Here is a 17,558-nt window from a genome sequence, read left to right as displayed (position 1 = left end):
ACAGAAAGGCTAATTGATGAACTTGGAGGGAGTCAGCAAGTCTCTTCTGAGAGGAGGGAGCTGGGTATTGAATGGTGAATATGGGATTGTCAGGTGGAGAAGGGGATTCTAGGCAGAGGACCCAGTGTGAACAAAGGCCAAGAGGCAAGGAAGAGTGTGGTGGGATTTAGAGGTGGTGGCTCATCTGATGTGGCTAGAACAGAGTCTGTGGGGTGGGGAGTGAAAGGATATGGAACCAGAGTCGGGTTGGGGTCAGACTGTCCATCCTTGCATGAATGTCATGTCAGGTGAAGCTGGAGGCAGAGGGGAGCCTTTGGAAGAAACACTGTTCTGAGCTGAAGCAGCCTGTGATCTGCTTCCTGTGGCAGGGGGAGGGAGAGTCTACGGCCCTCTTTACCCTGGGAGGTATTATTGGGAGGCAGCAGGGCCCAGAGGCTGACGTTAGGCTCATCTTTAAGATTTAGGGAGCTACATATCCAGGCTACCGGCCACAGGCTTTTGAGGCTGAGAGCCAGGGGTTATGACTAGAAGAGGAAAAACCTGTGGATCTTCCAACAAACTTGGCTTTCCTTTCCTTTCCTTCCCAGTTCCTTGAAGGAGCAACTGCAGAAAGCCACTGAGGAAGAGGGGATTCGGATGAGAGAGGAGAAAAGCCGGACACTGTCCCAGCTCCGGGGCCAGGCCCAGTCCAGTGCAGAAGCAGATGAGGACCGACTCAGGTGAGTGCCTCCTGTGAGCGGCCCTGCCCTGTGGGGGCACCCCTTGAGTGCATAGGCCCATCTCCATTCCCTTCTCTGCCCAGGGCCGAGCAAGAGGCTTCCCTGCAGAGGCTGAGAGAGGAGTTGGAGTCTCTGCAGAAGGCTGAGCGGGCCAGCTTGGAGCAGAAAAACAGGCAAATGCTGGAGCAGCTCAAGGAAGAGATGGAGGCTTTGCAGAAGAGAGAGCAGGCTGCCCTGAACGCTGAGAAGGAGAAGGCTTTGCAGCAGCTGAGGTTGCAGCTAGAAAGGGAGAGGAAAGAAGTGAGCAAGTAGAGTGGGGACCTTCCGCTCTGCTACGTCCCTGGGCTGCCTGGGAGGGACTGCGTGTGAAGGAAGAGCCCGCCTTGGGCATACGTGGTGGGCAGCCAGGCAGAGAGGAGATGGTGGGCCCATTCCTCCATGTGGACCCAGCTTGTCTCGGGGCAGGAGCTAGCCCTGGTCCCCATGGCAGGTATCCAGAGGCTCCCTCCAGGGCCAGCTGGGCTAGCAGCAGCTGGGGTTGGCAATGGCAGTGAAGAAGTTTGAGTGGAAATGGCCTGTGGATTTGGGAAGATTTCATGACCGAAAGAACTTAAACTAGCCCAGAGGTCCTGTGACAAAGGTGCCTGTCTTTGTCCCTGTGGGGCAGCTCTGATGACCTTTTATCCCTCTCCTTTTTTCTGCTGCCAGAGAATGAGAGGTTAGCACACTTAGAAGAGTTTTTTCTCCTTTGTCCTTGCTCCTTGTCCCTCTGAAACGGTCTGTCTCTATGGAAGGGGCTGAAGTAAGTAACAGGCCACATGGAACTTCTGTTGTCTTTTGGTGAATGGTGGAGTGTCAGCTGTCAGACAAGGAGAAACTCCAGTACGGCTGGAGAACATTGCACTGCCAGTGCTCAGGGGGACTGTACGAAAACCTGCCCGCCTGGGGCCTCATCCAGGCGCAGGTGTCACCCATGTGCCTAGCCCAGAGGCGGGCGATGGGGCAGTGACCTGCGGCTTGCCTTGCCAGAATGCCCCTTCCCTCTGGCCTTCATGTTCATGTTCCTTTGCTGGTTGCAGACTTTCGGGACTAAGTTATGTTGCAGGAGCAAAGATGTGCCTGTGGTTCCCCTTAGCCACTTAGCTCGGGGATGGTTTTGCTGGCTCTTCCTTCCTCTGGGTCAGTGCCCACCTCACAGGCCCTTTATTGCTCCCTAGGCAGAGGCCGCGCTGGAGACGGAGCACAGAGCTGAGCTGGACCGGCTCTCCTCCTTGTTGAAGGCCAAGCACACAGAGGTGAGATGCTGCCGCCTGGCCTGTGAGGCAGAGCTGGGCATCCTGCTCCCTGAGGATGCCTCAAGTCACAGCTAGTCCCCACAGGGACTCGACCCATCCCTGCCACAAGGGAGGGAGCCTCTCTTTCCCTCCAGCTGCCTGGGGAGGGCCACTGGGTCCCCAGGAAGGGAGTCCCCTATGGCTACTCTGCAGTGCGCTCTGAGTCACACGCCCCTGTGCTGCCGTCTCCTCAGGTGGTCTCCAGCCTCCGGAAGAAGATAGAGGAAACTCAACAGAAAGAGGAGGCCCAGCTGCAGGAGAGCCTGGGGTCAGCGGAGCACAGAGCTCAGCAGAAAGTTCGCCAAGTGCTGGAGTATGAGCGAGAGGTGAATGTGCGTGCCGTTGCGGATGCTCTGACGGAGGGCCGAGCCGTCCTGGAGGCCTGCGCTTTGCTGTGGGCGGCTCAGCTGGGCTTAGAGCTTCTCATTCCCTTTCCATGTCTTCATTCCCTCAAGGTCAGGTGCTTCTTACCTGCATGGCCCTGTACACATGTGGGGAGGGGTGCTGGGGTATTGCTGCGTGTGTATCGTGTGTCATGTACGTGGGACGTACCTGTCGTGAGCCTATGTTGCGTGTGTGTATGAGACGTTCAAGTGCGTCAGTCCCCGAGTGCTGGTCACTCGGTCCTGCATGTTGTATGTGCTGCCTGCCCTGCAGCTCAGTGGCCTCCTGAGAGAGCGGCGCCAGGAGGTGGAAAGGGAACATGAGCGGAAGATGGAGAAGATGAAGGAGGAGCACCAGCAAGTGGTGGCGGAGGCCAGGGAGCAGTATGACACTGAGGTGACGTGGCTGTACCCCCAGCGTGCATGCACGCGCACACGCAGCCACACACCCACACACACCGTCCCACTCCCCCCGCCCCCTAACGCCCTGGCTAGAAAGCAGGGGAAGGAGACACCCCGTTCTGGTTTGCGGGAGGCTGTCTGCCCTGGTGCCCTGCAGTGTGAAGTCCTTCTTGCCTTTTCATGCAAGCATTAGGTGAGGAGCGATTCCTCTTCAGTGGGCAGGCGGCACCTTCCTCTCATGGTAATAATAGCTATTACTGAGCTTGTACCACGTGCCAGGCACTGCTCTAAGCTCTTCATATTAACTCATTTAGTCCTCACAATACAGAGGACAGATGTAGTATCATTATGTCCATTTTAAAAACGAGACAACAGACTTGGGGAGTGGAAGGAACTTGCACAAGCCCACCCTGGCTAACAAGCAGAGGAGGTAGCATTCAGGCCTAGACTGTCTGATTCCAAAGCCTTCAGTTTTAACCGCCATAACACCGTGCCACCAGGGTCATTGAAATTCCACGGCAAGAGCCATCCAGCATGTAGCTATTATCTGCCCATCTTCAGCCCTTAGGCGTGGCTGACCCGCTCCAGTTTGGCTTGCTCCTGTTGGGGTGAACAGTGGCGGTGGCTGACCTTAGCCCATAGCTGGGCCTTTGCCAGGGGCTCCTAGGCTGCTGCTCCAGGGGCTGGAACCAGTAATCCAGACACTTTGTACGTCTGTCCCAGGGCACAAATAGTGGGCCGTGATGGAATGGAGTTGATTCCTTTCCCAAACCAATTCTGACCTTGCTGGAGAATAGTGATAATTTATTAATGACCTCTCTTCCCTTAAGGAAGGGAAGCTGCACATGATGGAGCAGTTGGAGAGGGAGGCTCCCACAGGGGTATTTCCCAGCCTCTGCTTCTGCAGCAGAGAGGGGTACAGGCTTTCCGGGGTGTAGGACCATGCTGCCTTCCATGCTCCTTCTCTAAGAGCTGGCCTGAGGGAACCGATGGGGTCATTGATCTTGCTGACTCAGGCTGCAGCTGTGGGGAGGCTGTGGTTTGAGGTGTGTGAGGGCCACTGCAGTTTCCCACCGGCAGCCCCACCCTCTGTGCAGGAGAGGAAGCAGCGGGCTGAACTTCTGGGGCACCTGATGAGAGAGCTGGAGCGCCTGCGAAGGGCGCACGAGCGAGAACTGGAGACGGTGAGGCAGGAGCAGAACAGGCAGCTGGAGGACTTACGGCGTCGGCACCGGGAGCAGGTGGGGGCTCTGGGTGGCCTTTTGGGGCTCACACACGCGACACCTCCAGACAGGGTAGAAAAGTGCTGGGACAGCAAGATAGTAGGATGGAGCCTGACAGCGTCAGGAGTGGGGGTCTCTCACTGGTCATCCCCAAGCTTGGACGTCTTTGCTCCTTTGTTTCTGGACCAGGGAACATCCCCAGGATTAGAAGAGGAGGTCAGCCCCTTTAGGGCCTTGGGGTTGGCACCTTTGCTTCTCCTTGCCCCACTGGAAATAAATAAGGTGTGGTGCTTTCCTAGGAGGCCGTGGGGGCTCATGGGAGGAAGCCTGAGCCCATTTTGGAGGGTGTGCTATAGTACGGTGGATCAGGCCCCCTCCTGCCCCTTCAGCTAATGCTTTGTGCTCTTTCTACACTTAAGTCTTCCTCTCCACCTATGCTTCTGTGCAGGAAAGGAAACTCCAAGATTTAGAGGTGGAACTTGAAACCAGAACCAAAGATGTCAAGGCCAGATTGTCTCAGCTGGACGTTCAGGTGAGGGAGTGGGGGTGGAGGACAGGATCTCTAGGTACCCTTGACCTTGAAGTCATAGCTCCTCCAGGAGAGGATGGGCCTTTCCACCCCTTAGACCTGGGACCTGGAGCTGGCCAAGGGGCCCTGTTTCTTTCCTTCCCCACTGCAGGAGGAGACTGCCCAGAAGAAGCAGCAGCTTCGTGACGTGCAGAGGCAGGTTGCACTGGAGAGTAAGGTATGTCTGCCTCTCTTGGAGCCTCCTGGGTTCTTCCCCCATTCCCTTTCCTTCTTTTCTTCCCCCCCCCCAATGCCCCACCTTTTGTTCACCTGATCTCTTCAGGGCATTGGGGTTATTCTACAAATAGCACCACTGTGGCAGACCCAACTGGGGAACCTCGGCGTGGAGCCCTGGTGGGAGGACACAGTAACTTAACTTCAGTGCTCAGTTCCGCCCTCTCTCCCTGCTCTTTGGGCTTCCCTATTCTCTACTTCTGCCTGCTCCAGGTGCTTCTATCTTTTCTTCTGCTTCAGGAAGCCACAGCCACCCATCAGTCCCTGGAAGAGGCCAAAAAGGAGCACACCCACCTGTTGGAGTCAAACCAGCAGCTCCGAAGAATTCTCAGTGAGCTTCGTGCCCACAAGTTGGAGCTGGAGTCCCAGGTGGACCTGCTACAGACCCAGACTCAGCGGCTTCAGAAACATATCAGGTGGTGTGGGCCCTGCTCTTAGCTACCCTGCTGCCTCTCACCTGCCCTTTGACCTCTACTGCTCAAGGGCCATGTCTGCTCATGGCTCAATTAAAGGCAGAGGTGGAGCCAGGCAGAGGGGCTACATCTGCTGCACTTTGTAGAGAGTAGGTGGTGGTAGGAGGTTGTAAAGAGCTGGGGATCCCTGGTTTTACTGTTCATGCCCCAGCCCTGCGTCAGGGACTTAGACGGGAGTGAAGCGATGGAGATGCTCCTGCTCTCTAAGGTTGTGGTTTGAAGCCCAGCCAGGGGTCCCAACGGTGCTGCCCAGCCTGCTCCATCATGTGACTGCCTCACTTACCCCACCTCCCACTTCCCTGTCCCACCACAGAGACCTGGAGGCAGAAGCTCAGAGGAAGCAGGACACATTGAAAGAGCTGGAAGTTGAGGAGAGTAATGCTTCCCCACATTTTGAGCCAGATCTCCACATTGAGGAACTGAGGAAATCCTTTGTGACAGTGAGCTTCTCTGTGCCGTGGAAGGGACAGGATGGCTGGGCAGAGGCACCAGTAGGCCCCGGGGGGGAACAGGGTACCTGGAGGGGGCTGGGTACCAGGAGGGGTCCTGGCTCTGCCTCCTGTATTCATCATTCCCAGCCCCCATCTCTGTCAGTCAAATGATACCTGTAAGTGACTAGTGCCCAGCAGCTGGCAGAGCCATTTGTGTCTAGGCCACTGGGAGGGGCTTCAGGATCCCGAGCCTGCAGTGTATCTGCTTTTGTTCATTCAGTGGGTCTTTTCTACTGTGTATCCTTAGAGCAAGACCAAAGAGGTACCGTCTTCTGTCTCCAAGAGCAAGGAGGAGACTGACTTGTCCTTGGACAGGTGAGTTCCGATAGGAGGCCAGGAAGGGGTGAGGGCGTGTATGGCAGAGCTGGGATAACCTGAGTGAGGCGGTAACAGTCACCAGTGGGGCTTGGTTCAGGGGTGGGGGTCCTGGGGATTGAGGAATCCTTTGTGGCAAGCCAAGTAGGTACCGATTGTGACTGTTGACACAGCATGCTGGCATCTGCTGGCTCCTGGTTGAGGGTCAGGCTGATGGGTGCTTCTGGCCACCTATCTGAGATGTTTCAGAGTCAGGGTGGGAAGGCTCAGTGCAACATACCCCTGCTGTAGTATTTACTGGCGGCATTCCCACACACTGCTCAGCCCCAGCCCAGGAATCGGCTCAGAAAGTGGTGGAGCGACCCAGAGCAGGGCTTCTCCGAGTCTGTATGTCCTCCCACAGCTTCCAGCACTACTTCTCTGCGGAGGGGGTAGCTCTCCGCAATGCCAAGGAGTTCCTGGTGCGGCAGACACGCTCCATGCAGAGGCGGCAGACGGCTCTGAAAGCTGCCCAGCGGCACTTGCGCCACGAGCTGGCCAGTGCTCCGGAGGCACCCAAAGACCTGCCCAGCACCAAGGCCCTGGAGGATGTGCGCAAGGACCTGGAGGAGGTCAGGAGCTTGGGGGAGAGCCTGTCAGCCCTGCGCTGGGGGCGGGGAGGCCTGGGAGAGCCAGGGAAACACTGACCTTGTAGCTTACCCTCAATTGAGCCTCCTGGGGATTCCATGAGCGTGGTCACATTGGCCCTGGGATCACTGGCCAGGTCTCCTCGGGCGACTGGACAGCTGATGCCGATGATTGCTATCTCCATGCGGCTGGGAGCACCTTCTGTGTACAGGCAATGCAGTGTGCAGAGGCTTTCTCTACTAGTGAGTCGTTTGGTCTGCACAGTAACTGTAGATGATGTGCAGGATAGTAGTGTTAGCTCCATTTTCTAGGTGAAGAACACAAGTAAGGTTTTAAAATTTTATACCCAGTACCTGGCTTATCCATTCCAGCACCCTAAAGACTTTGTTCATAACTGAACGTCTTTTGAGTTCACTCAGCGTACGACTGAGTCACTTCTCCTTTGTACTTCTTTGATACCCTCATTTGCAATGGAAGGGCAGAGCCTTCATGGTTGTTATTAGCAGGGTCCTGGCAGATCATACGTAGTCCCTTAGCGTGCTGACGGTGCTCAGAGCTGGTGCGCGAGCTTGGGGGCAGCAGAGGGCAAGAGGCTGATAGAGCGGCAGGCTTCCCGGGGGTGCGTCCATGCTACCACCGCGCCCTGTCCTTGCTCTGCTGAGGCCCTCCTGGTGACAGTCACGGTGATGGTAGTACTAGTAGTGGGAGCAGCGATAATAATTACCAGTTGGGTTAACAGTAACCATTTGAGAATTCATTAGGTGTGGGCTTGGTGCTAAGCATGTGACATGTTCTATCTCATTTAATTCTCATGATCCTATGAAAAGTAGTATTTCTCTTTCTTAGATGAGAATCCAGACTAAGAGTTAAGTCATTTGTTCAAGATCACCCAGCCAACAACGGCAAAGCTGGGAGTCCAGTGCCTGTGTGGTAGTTACCCCATTTCCCCTCCCTTCCTCCCTGGCTGCAGGAAACCAGGCACCTGGATGAGATGAAGTCAGCCATGCGGAAAGGCCACAACCTGCTGAAGAAGAAAGAGGAGAAGCTGAACCAGCTGGAGTCCTCCCTTCGGGAAGAGGTGCAGCCCTAGGGCCACATAGCCTGGTGTGGATACGGCCTCCTCTTCCATTTCTGGGATGTGGTTGGGGAAGCTGGGCCTCTAGGGCGCAGGCCTGGCAGTAGGCTTAGGGCTCCTGGGCTGGTGAAAACGGCAGTGGCTTCTGCTTTGAGTTTGGGTATCTGTGCTGAAGAGCCCCTGCCCTTCCCCTGCCACAGCACCTGATGACAGGTGTTCCCAGGGTGTTGGGATAGAGGCACCTGGCAGGTTTCCCTATCTTCCCTGGGCCTTATAGACTTTTCCCCTGGGTGCCCGAGGCGTGGGTGTGGCAGGCGGGAAACTTAGGTGGAGAGACACTGCAGGGAAAGTTGATGGGGAGAAGGGTGGGCCTACTGCCTGCGTCTCAGGTGGTGAGTTCTCTTAGCCTAGCCTCCCTCCTGCCTCCCTACTCAATGTGCCTCTCCCAGAACTTTGGGTCCCAGAGAGCCTGTTCACTAAGTGTTCAGTCCCCATACTTCACAAGGGAAAGTACCAGTAATAGCTGCTACTTCTACCCATAGGCTTTGGAAAATGACACTCTGAGAGGAGCCCCCCTCAAGAAAGTGGTGACTTTTGACCTCAGCGACATGGAAGACATGAGCAGTGATAGTTCCGAGTCCTGCCCCCTGCCTCACAGTGAGTGGTGGTGGCAGGGAAGAGAGGGAGGAGAGGCGGGGAGGACCACAGTTTTCATGCAGATGGAGGAACTTGGGGAACAGAGATACAGCTCCCCTTCCCTCAGCCCTGTGTGGGTAGGCCTGTGGGAGCCAGTGTCTGGAGCAGGTACTCAATAAATGCTGGGAAGGAGTGAACTAGTGTGGCTTTGGCAGCACACAGGGCCAAAAGGATCTAGGCAAGCTTTCTGAATGTGCACAGCACTTTACAGTTAGAAGTGTCCCTGTTCGCCACTCCCTTCCAGTGCCGCCTTCTGGGAGGCTGTTCTCCCTCTGCCACTCAAGCCTGCAAAGGGCCCTGTCCTACTTCTTCCCCAGGGCCGGCCCTGGAGAACCTCTTTGTCAGGGCCAGGTTCCTATTGCACTGTCTGGGACATAGAAGCCCTGCCGTTCCCTGTACCCGCAATCAAGTCCGAGGGGCTGCTGTCTGGAGAAACAGCGAGGGGTGGGCCAGTAGGGTGCCACAGTGCCAGCTGGGCCTGGGGATGCTCCAGCGCCTGGAACTGGAGTCCGTCCTCACCTTCTGCCCCTTCCCTTTCAGTCAACCCAACTGCAAGCCCCGCCTTCCCCAACAAGATCCACTGCCTGAGCAGCTCCCTGCAGCGGATCAGCAGCCAGCTAAACAGTGTCCTCAGCATGTTGGGCAGCCTCAGCCCTCAGCCGCCAGCAGCACTCCTCACTTCCACCCCAGCACAGAACCGTCCTTGGTCCTCCAGGAGCACCTCCATTCCCATGTGCCCCTCCCTGGCCCAGGTCTCAGCCTCATCCCCTGCTGCACTCATGTCCACCCAGTGGGCCTGGGACCCGGGGCTGGGCCGCAGGCTCTCGTCCTCTGTAGACGACTTTCTGATGGAGAAGTGGCACAAGTATTTTCCAAGTGAGCCTCCTTCTGGGCCAGTGTGTGTGTGTGTTCCTCCTTGTCTTCCTACCTTCCCTCTTTCTCCTCCACTTCCTTTTTCTCCCTTCCTTTTTCACTTACCCTTCATCCCCCTAGCCCCCAACTTTGGTGTGGTTCATTGATCCATTGACTATGGAGCCTGGGAAAAAGACCTTGCTGGTTGCCCTGCAGCTGGAGGCTGCATGGGTCACGATGGTTCTCCTGGAGCTTAGGCTCACGGGGGCTTTTATGATTCCAGAGCTCAGCAGAACCTAAAAGGTCATCATTGTCTTCGTCATAATAGCTACGATCATGTGCATTATATTACGGCCAGGCATTTTATATAAAGTTTTTCATTTAGTCCTTATAATAACCCTCTGAGGTATTAATTATGTGTTCCCACTTTACAGAGGAGGAAACTGAGACTCAGGGAGGTTAAGTAATATGCTGCAGGTGCCCAGCGAGGCAGCAACAGACTGGGTTTCACCTCCATGTCTCTGTGACTCCAGGATTTTGGTTGTCACCCTTGGCCATTTGGCTTCACCTTGGTTCTGGGCTCGGTGACCTCCCGTGGTGTCATAGTACTGCTAAGGAATGTGAAAAGCCATAAAAACCGTTGTTTAAGGGGAAAAGTTACATCTCCCCATCTCAACCAAATAAGGAAAGGAGATTAAGTTTTAGGAATAAAATAAGTAGGACAGTTCCTGTCTTTCATCTCTCACTCCCAGCCACTGAAACTTTCCCTGTTTTTGTTTGTTTTGAGGGCAGTGCCTTTTCAGTAATGGGGGGACAGGAGGTGCTGGTGAGCAGGGAGGTGGCCTGCCTAGGCTCAGGTCTGGTTCAGCTGAACCACTGCCCATTTCTGAATAATTTCCTCCCACTTTCCAGCTGGAGTCCCAATCCTCAGCAGCAGCCCTGCCCCCTTGGAGAACAGGCTGGGGTATGTGTCCGCCAGGTAAGCCTCCCTGTAGGTAGGTGGAGCCACACAGGTCAGTGGCTCACTGCGCCTCCCTGAGCTGGTGGGCCCTCAGAAGGGAGCAGAACTCATGGTCCTGTTGCCCAGAGAGGTCAGGTAGGCCTCCAGTCCACAAAGCTGCCTGAGTCTGAGACACTCCTCCACAACCAGGGGAAAGTCCCAGTGGGGGTGGGGGCGTACCTGGCCCAGCTCTATGCGAAGCTGCCCTGGGCATCCTGGGAAGAAGTCAGCCCCTGGCCGGACCCTCCAGCCCTCCAGTGTGTCTTTTGTCTTTGCGTTGAGCCCTTTGTCTGCTTCCTAGAGCTCCCTTCTTCCCCTGGTCCTGCTGAGCAACATTATGGAGTGAGAGGGGAGCCCCGTCGGGGGGACAGATGGGCAATTATTTAAACCTGTTATTAATTTCCCATTCATCTTAATACTTGCCAAATGTATCCCCCCACATTGCCGCAGCCATAAGTACCCTCCCACACACCACTTACGCCTTTGGTCAATTAGGCAGGTATTTGAGTTGACATAGGGGAGAGCTTTGCTGATGAGATTGGCCCAGAATGGGTAGATGCAGGAGCCAAGACCCTTGATACCAGGAGTATTTACCCGGGGAGAGGGGTCCCCCTTCCCTTTTGGGCCCGTCCCAGAGGGGCATGCCTGCCAGGAGACAAATTTTGAATTGCTGAAGCGACTCCACAAAGGATGCAGCGGGCATGTTGAGAGGAAGAGGGAGGCGGCGGATGTGATGGCCTCCGGTCAGCTGTACTGCCTGTACCTCCTTCTTTGGGCATTCCTGACTCTTCTCTTTCTCTTCCCAATGCTGTTCTTCTTTCCCAGGGAGCAGCTCCGCCTTCTGCAGCGTCCCCGTTCCCACATCCCTGAGCTGGACAGCACCAACTTTCAGGGCATGATCGAGGCTAACCGGAAGTGGCTAGAACATGACAGGAGCCACCCCAAGTTGTATCCTTTTAGCCGGTTCCCATACTCCGGTCTGTCTTCCTGCTGTGGCTGCTGGGATGGCTGGGCTGGGCTGGGCTGCAGGGCTTGTGTTAGTGCCCTGGGGGTCCAAGGAGGGTCCTGTTTCGCTTTAGACCCTTCCCTGTCCCCTCCCTGGGCATGCTCAGCTGACTGTAGTTTTCCTTCACCTCATGGCCAGACATCTCTTCTCCTCAGTGCCTGACCCAACAGCCACTCCTGGCCTACTGCAGCTGGGCCTGGATGGCAACACACTAAATGTGCATCACTATTGAGGCCCTGATCTGTGGCGTTTGGGGCACCTGGCCTCTCCTGTACCCAGACCAAGTGCCTGAGGAGGGGCCTGCACTTTATTTCTCTGATAAAGCATTCTCCTGTCGTCTCTTTGCTGCTTGCCCCACTCAAAACTTGGAGGAACCACGGTTGGGTGAGGGGGCGCAGCTAGGTGAAAAGGATGGTACAGCTGAAAACAGTAAGCCACCTCCAGTGACCACGTAACGGATCTCAGGCTGAAATGTGTGGACTGCTGTGAGCTCCTGCATGGACATGGCAGCACTGATGATGTGGGGCTTTGGGGATTTGGGCACTTTCATGGGGAAGAGGTGGTATTAGAAGAGTTGCTGTCAAAGGCCTAGGGACTCCCTTTGGAGCCAAGTTGGTCCCTTGGCCCTGCACGGTTACTTCACCGGAACAAAGCCCCCAGCACATCTGTACCCTGGGACCAGGCTCTGTGTCTTCAATACCTCAGTCTCATAGAGATCAGACCTTTTTCTTTTTCTAATGTCCCCTTCCTTGAGCCCTCTGTTTCTTCTTTGACTGTCAGCATTGGGCCCAGAGCCCTGCCAGAGGTTGCTGGAGGCTGGGCCCCACAGGTTTCACAGCCTGCCTTCCCTCTGTTGGCACTGTGCTGTCCTCAGGGGCATTCCCTTCCCCTTGCCTGTCCCACCCGCCTACCCCCCACCCTCCACCCCATCGGAAAAGTCTAGGATGGCTTCTGGTCCTTATCTCACTTTTCTCCACCTTGGGTATCTTCATGGGTACTTGTTTCCATCTATGTTTTCTACCTGTGCCACCCCCTGTTACCCCTTCTCAGAGCTTGGAGACTCCTGAAGGAAGTGAGGGGCTGGGCCAGTGCCTGGCCTTGGCAGTGAGGGATCTTGTGCCAGTTGGAGCTGCTGCCATTCTGGCACAGCCCCACTTCTCATCAGTGGGTTCCCTGGGGATTACAAGGGATGTTTTCTGACATCTCATTGTTTAAATAAAATGTCCCCATTTTTCTGTCTTGAAAGCTATGGGGTTGCCCTTGCCTCTCCAATGCATAGAAACCAACTCTCCACCATCCCACCACTCATTTCTGTCATGGAATAAGAAAAGAAACTAAGATCCAATTGGTTTTTTTACCCCCACCCCCAGATAATTTTTAGGCATCAATCTATCACACAGAAAAAGGTCCATTTTATTTGGCTTACTGTGCTTTGGGACTAGCTCACATGTCACAACCACCTTTAATGACAATCTTGTGTTTTGTACATCAATTAAATCTCTGCAGGTCCATTTTCTACAAGGCTGTTGTTTGAATGTGTCTCCTCTGAAAGCCTTTGCCTCCTTCCTCTTAAGAATAGAGGAAGGAAAAATTAAGTCACAAGACACCTCCTAGGATCTGATCTAATCAGAACAAACCTGTGATGTAGAGATTTTCATATTTGTTTCTGTGAAGGAGAAAACCAAGAGAAATTCAGAAAACTTCAAGTGCCTGGGGACTTGAAAAAAGCCTAGTTCCCTACAAGTCATTGCCCTCACACCCCATCCCTGTGCCCCTGGAGCTTCGTGTACCCTGATGCCAGCTGACATTCTCTATCTCTCCCTTTGCCCCCCACCCTACTCTGCCACCTACCAGACGGAGACCTGTGCCATCTCCCAAAGGCCACTGTTTTCCCCATGCAGACAAATGAAAGATGAGCCCCCTGAAGTCCTGAGCTGGCAAAGTTAAGGGGGTGTTCACTCAGTGGTGTGAACAGCCTACATATAGTCTTGGATCTGTAGCAACAAAAATGCTAAGAGAACCAACTTGAGATGGCCATGTTTCATGGGTTTGCATAAGAAAACCAACTTAAAGGCAATACATACAAACTAACGTAGCCTCCTCTGTCCAGTGTCCTAGCCAGCTATGAAGGGACGGAGGAAGGAAGGAAGCAAGCTAACATTTGTCACACTTTCTGTATGTCAGGTGCTTTTCGTGCTATGTCACATAATCTGTTGAGCCTGCGAAGTTGATATTTTATGGATGAGGAAATGTGGGCTCAGGTTAAATGACTATAAGTCAAGGTCACCTAGGATTTGAACCCAGGTCCTTATAGCTCTGAAAGTCGAGTTTGGTTGACCACACTCCTTTATGTCAGCATCTCCTGTCTTCCTAGCTCCCAGAACAGTCCTGGTCAGCTTCGTCTGCAGACCTGTCTTCCAGGAAGTAGGTGGCGCCTAGCTGAGTGAGCAAATCCCGAGCCAAGGTTTACAAGGGGGCTTTTTCAGAAGACTCCAAAATTGTTCCAAAAGGAGGGTTACTGGATCTTAGAATCTAGCTGGGGAGTCTAGAATCAGACCTTTAGAGCGGAAAGGAGCCTTGCAGATGACTGGTTCAGCCAATTCCTGTTTTACAGTGGAGAGAATGGCCTGGAGAGATTACATCAGTTGCCTGAAGTTACAGTCAGTTTGTGGCAGAGGTGGGGCCAGAACTGAGGAGTCCTGGCTCCCAGCCTGGGGTTTCAGGGAGATAGATAGATAGATAGATAGACAGACAGACAGACAGACATATAGACAGACATATACACAGATAGATGTATGTATATATGTTTTTGTTTTTTTTAGGACACAATTTGAAGTTTTCTTTAAATATTTCTTTGGGTGAGGGTACACCACACTTCTACTCAATTAAGAGAAATATTTAAAATAGTACAGAGGTCTTTTATTTTTTTACACTTATGCCATAGATTCCTAGGGACTGGGTTCCAGCAGCTCAGGCTCCTTTCCGTTGGTTCCCACACAGTGTGCTGCTCTGGCTGGCGTTTCAGTTGAACCCAGGCACCTTTCTCTTTGGCTTCCTTCTTTTTTTGATCATTTTCCTTCACCCGTTTAGGAAGCTGTCTCGGCTTAGAGTGCTTAATATACTCAATACGTACATTAATTCTCTTGGCAAGAAACTTGCCCTTAACTTGTTTGTTTACAACAGTGCCAACCACATTTTGGGTAACATTGTAGACCCTTCCAGTTTTGCCGTGGGAACATTTGTGGGGCATTCCTTTTTGGACAGTGCCCAGTCCCTTGATGTTTACGGTATCACCTTTCTGGTAGATTCACAAAGGAACAACTGCATGTTTTCTAAAAGGCCTAGAGAATATACAGTTGGTGCCTCTCTTCTTTCCCTTTGTGTTGGTCATTTTGACGAATTACTGGAAAATGGCAGTCCTGGCTGAAAAGGAGCAGGAATATTTTTTAAAGGATATTTATTTTGAATAGGCTGTATGTTCACATGGCTCGATGTGCAAATGGTAAAAAGTCACTCCATGAGCCATCTAGTCTCCCCCTTGAAGGCAACAAATATACAAGTTCCTTTTGGAGATTTTATGCAAATTCAAGGAAAGAATCGGCATATTTTTTATTCCCTTTCCCTTTACTGGTAGATTTAAGGGTCATTCGTAATACAGCAATAGACGATGTTCTGAAGCTCTTTTGTGAGATGTTCACTGACTATTTTTCTTACAGGAGAAATATTGGGAATGATAATAGCCCCATCCACTCTCTCAACCACCATGAAAACTTCCACACAAAATGGCATTATGGGGAGGGGGGGAATAATTCTGGCTTTAGGACACTGGGACTTAACTTTTGGCTCTGATGCCTACAAACTCTGTGACCTGAACAAGTCCTTTCTGGGCCTGTGCCTTCCCTGGTCAAAAGCTCAAAGCCTGAATCCACGCTCCAGGGATGAAGCAGGGTGGCTGCCTTAGTTTCAGTGACTCTGAGGGGTCTGCCTTGGGTAGGGAGCTGCCCTCATCCAGGGGGAGGTTGGAATGCTGCCAGTGGCCTAAGATAGGTTTCGGCTAAGGAGGGTTACTGGAGAGGCGGTTGCCAGTCCCACCACCAGCTCTTTTTGTGGAGATGGGGAAGTGATGGTTAAAAAATGGAGTACCTGCCTTCACTAGCGTCCTGATGAATTGGAAAACCTCTTTGTGCCTCCTTTCTTCTTGCATCTCCTATCTACCACTCCTGCCTCTTCCACTGAATTTGCCATCTCCAGCAGCTATGTTACACAGAAGCCCAGTGAAGGGCAATGTAACACTGCCTCACAATGGAGGAGAGGGACACCTGTTCTTGAGAGGCAGGAAGCAGAGGAACAATTTTGGTGAGTCCTCATCTCAGGGTTAAAAGCAGAGGGGCTGTGAAAAAAGGGCTCCCACTTTATCATCCCTGTGCCTCAATTTTCACATCTGTAAAATGGGGTTCATAGTAGTACCATAAAGTGGTTGTGAAGATTAAAGAAGTTAATCCATATAAAGTCCTCAGAACAGTATTCAACACATAGCAAGGGGAGTGACATCACCAAGATGACAATAAAGGTCATTCCTGACGTTGCTTCCCCTCATCAGAACAACTAACAACTATTCACAGCCAAGACACCACTGAGAGAACATGGGCTGAAGCAACCCCCCACCCCACATACGCACACCACAGAGACCAAGAGCTACTGCATTAGAAGGTAAGAGGAGTGGCTACATGCTCACTGCATTGCCCCTCCCCCAGGCCAGTGCAGCACCACACCAAGAAGTCTCCCCTGAGCCTACGGTTCCTCCAGAGAGAAAAGGGAGCCCAGGGGTGATATCCACCCCTACCCCTCAAAAACATTGTGGGTCATTTAATGGGAGCCCCTACTCTGGTTTTGCCCCACAGGGATTGCAGAGGAATTGGACTCAACTACAGGGAATCTGATTGTGATGGAGAAGGGAGGAGCTTCCAACAACCAGCACTCTGATCTTAGCAGACTGAGTTCCTACCTGCAGAGCCCAAGTCCAAACCAGCGGCTTTACTCACCTGCAGCGCGAATTCAGTGCAGTCTGACCAGAGAACTTGGCAGAGTACAAGTCTGCCTGATCTGGGTCCACAAATGAGGAGTTTTGCTGGCCCTGGAGCCTGGTCCGCCCACGCTCAGACAGAAGAGCTGAATCATAGCTCTACCAGCTCTGGCCAGCCCCTGGCCACATCTGACAGGAAGGGCTGGTGAGAACACCTGGAAGCTGCAGAACCCAGCAAGACTTGCTCCGAGATGTGGGTGGGCAGAGCTAACTGCTCCCAGAGCAAAGTCAATATCCCTGTTTGGCTAGGGAACTTTGGGCATGATTCAGCTTGAGACCACAAAAGAGTCCTGGAGGCTTGGCAGCTGCTTCTGCTGCTGCATCAAGGCATGGAAACTTAATTTGTATCTCCACTTACTGTTAACTACAGCCTTCGGTCCACCTGACCAGCGAACCTTATCAGAGCACAAAGGAAGCTGTGTAGCCCACCCAACTGCCCTGCTTATAGTGGCGCTTGAACAGAGCACAGCCTGTGTCTTCTCCTGCCTGCAGAGTAAAACTAGTGGCCTCACCTGACCAGGATATTCAGTGAACACTCTTGCCTAATTTGGGTCCCCAAACAATGTGCCATGCAGGTCCTGCACCCTGTCCTGCTGTCCTGTCAGAGCAGGGAAGCTAATTCATAGTCCCACCTACTTCTGAGCATGATACCCAGTCCTGACCATCTAGTAAGCCTGACCAGAGATTTCAGGCAACAACAGAGCTCATCCTATAGCCTCACATGGGCAGGGAACTAACCCAGAAGTCCTATCCAGCTGTTCTCAGCCAATGGCACACACCCCAACTGACCTCAGAGCTCAAACAGGTGCCTTACCCCAAAATAGACCCTAATACTAGGCCCCACTTGCCCAAGGACATTACCAGAACCAAACTAAGCCGACTGGTGAAGAACTGCCAAAGCAAACTTGTAATGTTTGGAAGAGGAGACCACTTTCTCAAATGCACAGATACCAACATAAGGAGTCAAGTCTCTCTCTCTCTCTCTCTCTCTCTCTCTCTCTCTCTCTCTCTCTCTCTCTCTCTCTCACACACACACACACACACACACAATCAGGTAAACATGACACCACCAAAGGA

General features: G+C 53.1%; 1 protein-coding gene and 1 pseudogene across 16 annotated transcripts in view; one reads left to right on the top strand and one right to left on the bottom strand.

Annotated features, from left to right (window-relative positions):
* The window catches only part of CEP164 (centrosomal protein 164), a 90,765-nt gene extending 77,845 nt beyond the window's left edge, over nt 1–12,920 (top strand). For 14 of the 16 annotated variants that reach the window (XM_088791444.1, XM_088791443.1, XM_074335429.2 and 11 more), the window contains 18 exons: nt 588–719; nt 803–1,019; nt 1,937–2,014; nt 2,248–2,379; nt 2,711–2,833; nt 3,936–4,079; nt 4,510–4,593; nt 4,742–4,807; nt 5,104–5,279; nt 5,650–5,776; nt 6,075–6,142; nt 6,546–6,753; nt 7,740–7,847; nt 8,387–8,501; nt 9,081–9,416; nt 10,305–10,371; nt 11,218–11,340; nt 11,537–12,920. In XM_088791444.1, the coding sequence (XP_088647570.1) occupies nt 588–719; nt 803–1,019; nt 1,937–2,014; nt 2,248–2,379; nt 2,711–2,833; nt 3,936–4,079; nt 4,510–4,593; nt 4,742–4,807; nt 5,104–5,279; nt 5,650–5,776; nt 6,075–6,142; nt 6,546–6,753; nt 7,740–7,847; nt 8,387–8,501; nt 9,081–9,416; nt 10,305–10,371; nt 11,218–11,340; nt 11,537–11,630 (2,398 nt within the window). In that variant the 3' untranslated portion in view covers nt 11,631–12,920. Of the gene's footprint in view, nt 1–587; nt 720–802; nt 1,020–1,936; nt 2,015–2,247; nt 2,380–2,710; nt 2,834–3,935; nt 4,080–4,509; nt 4,594–4,741; nt 4,808–5,103; nt 5,280–5,649; nt 5,777–6,074; nt 6,143–6,466; nt 6,754–7,739; nt 7,848–8,386; nt 8,502–9,080; nt 9,417–10,304; nt 10,372–11,217; nt 11,341–11,536 lie in introns of those variants that run through there. The other 2 variants (XM_088791438.1, XR_012497379.2) reach the window with 2 other exon arrangements.
* Nucleotides 12,921–13,999: 1,079 nt separating this feature from the next.
* Nucleotides 14,000–15,931, bottom strand: LOC141572177 (large ribosomal subunit protein eL21 pseudogene; annotated as a pseudogene).
* Nucleotides 15,932–17,558: the final 1,627 nt, after the last annotated feature.

Source organism: Rhinolophus sinicus, chromosome 14 (genome assembly GCF_057876585.1).
Source record: "Rhinolophus sinicus isolate RSI-liver-muscle chromosome 14, RSI-T2T, whole genome shotgun sequence".
Lineage (NCBI taxonomy): Eukaryota > Metazoa > Chordata > Mammalia > Chiroptera > Rhinolophidae > Rhinolophus > Rhinolophus sinicus.
This window is presented reverse-complemented; position numbering and strand designations above follow the sequence as displayed.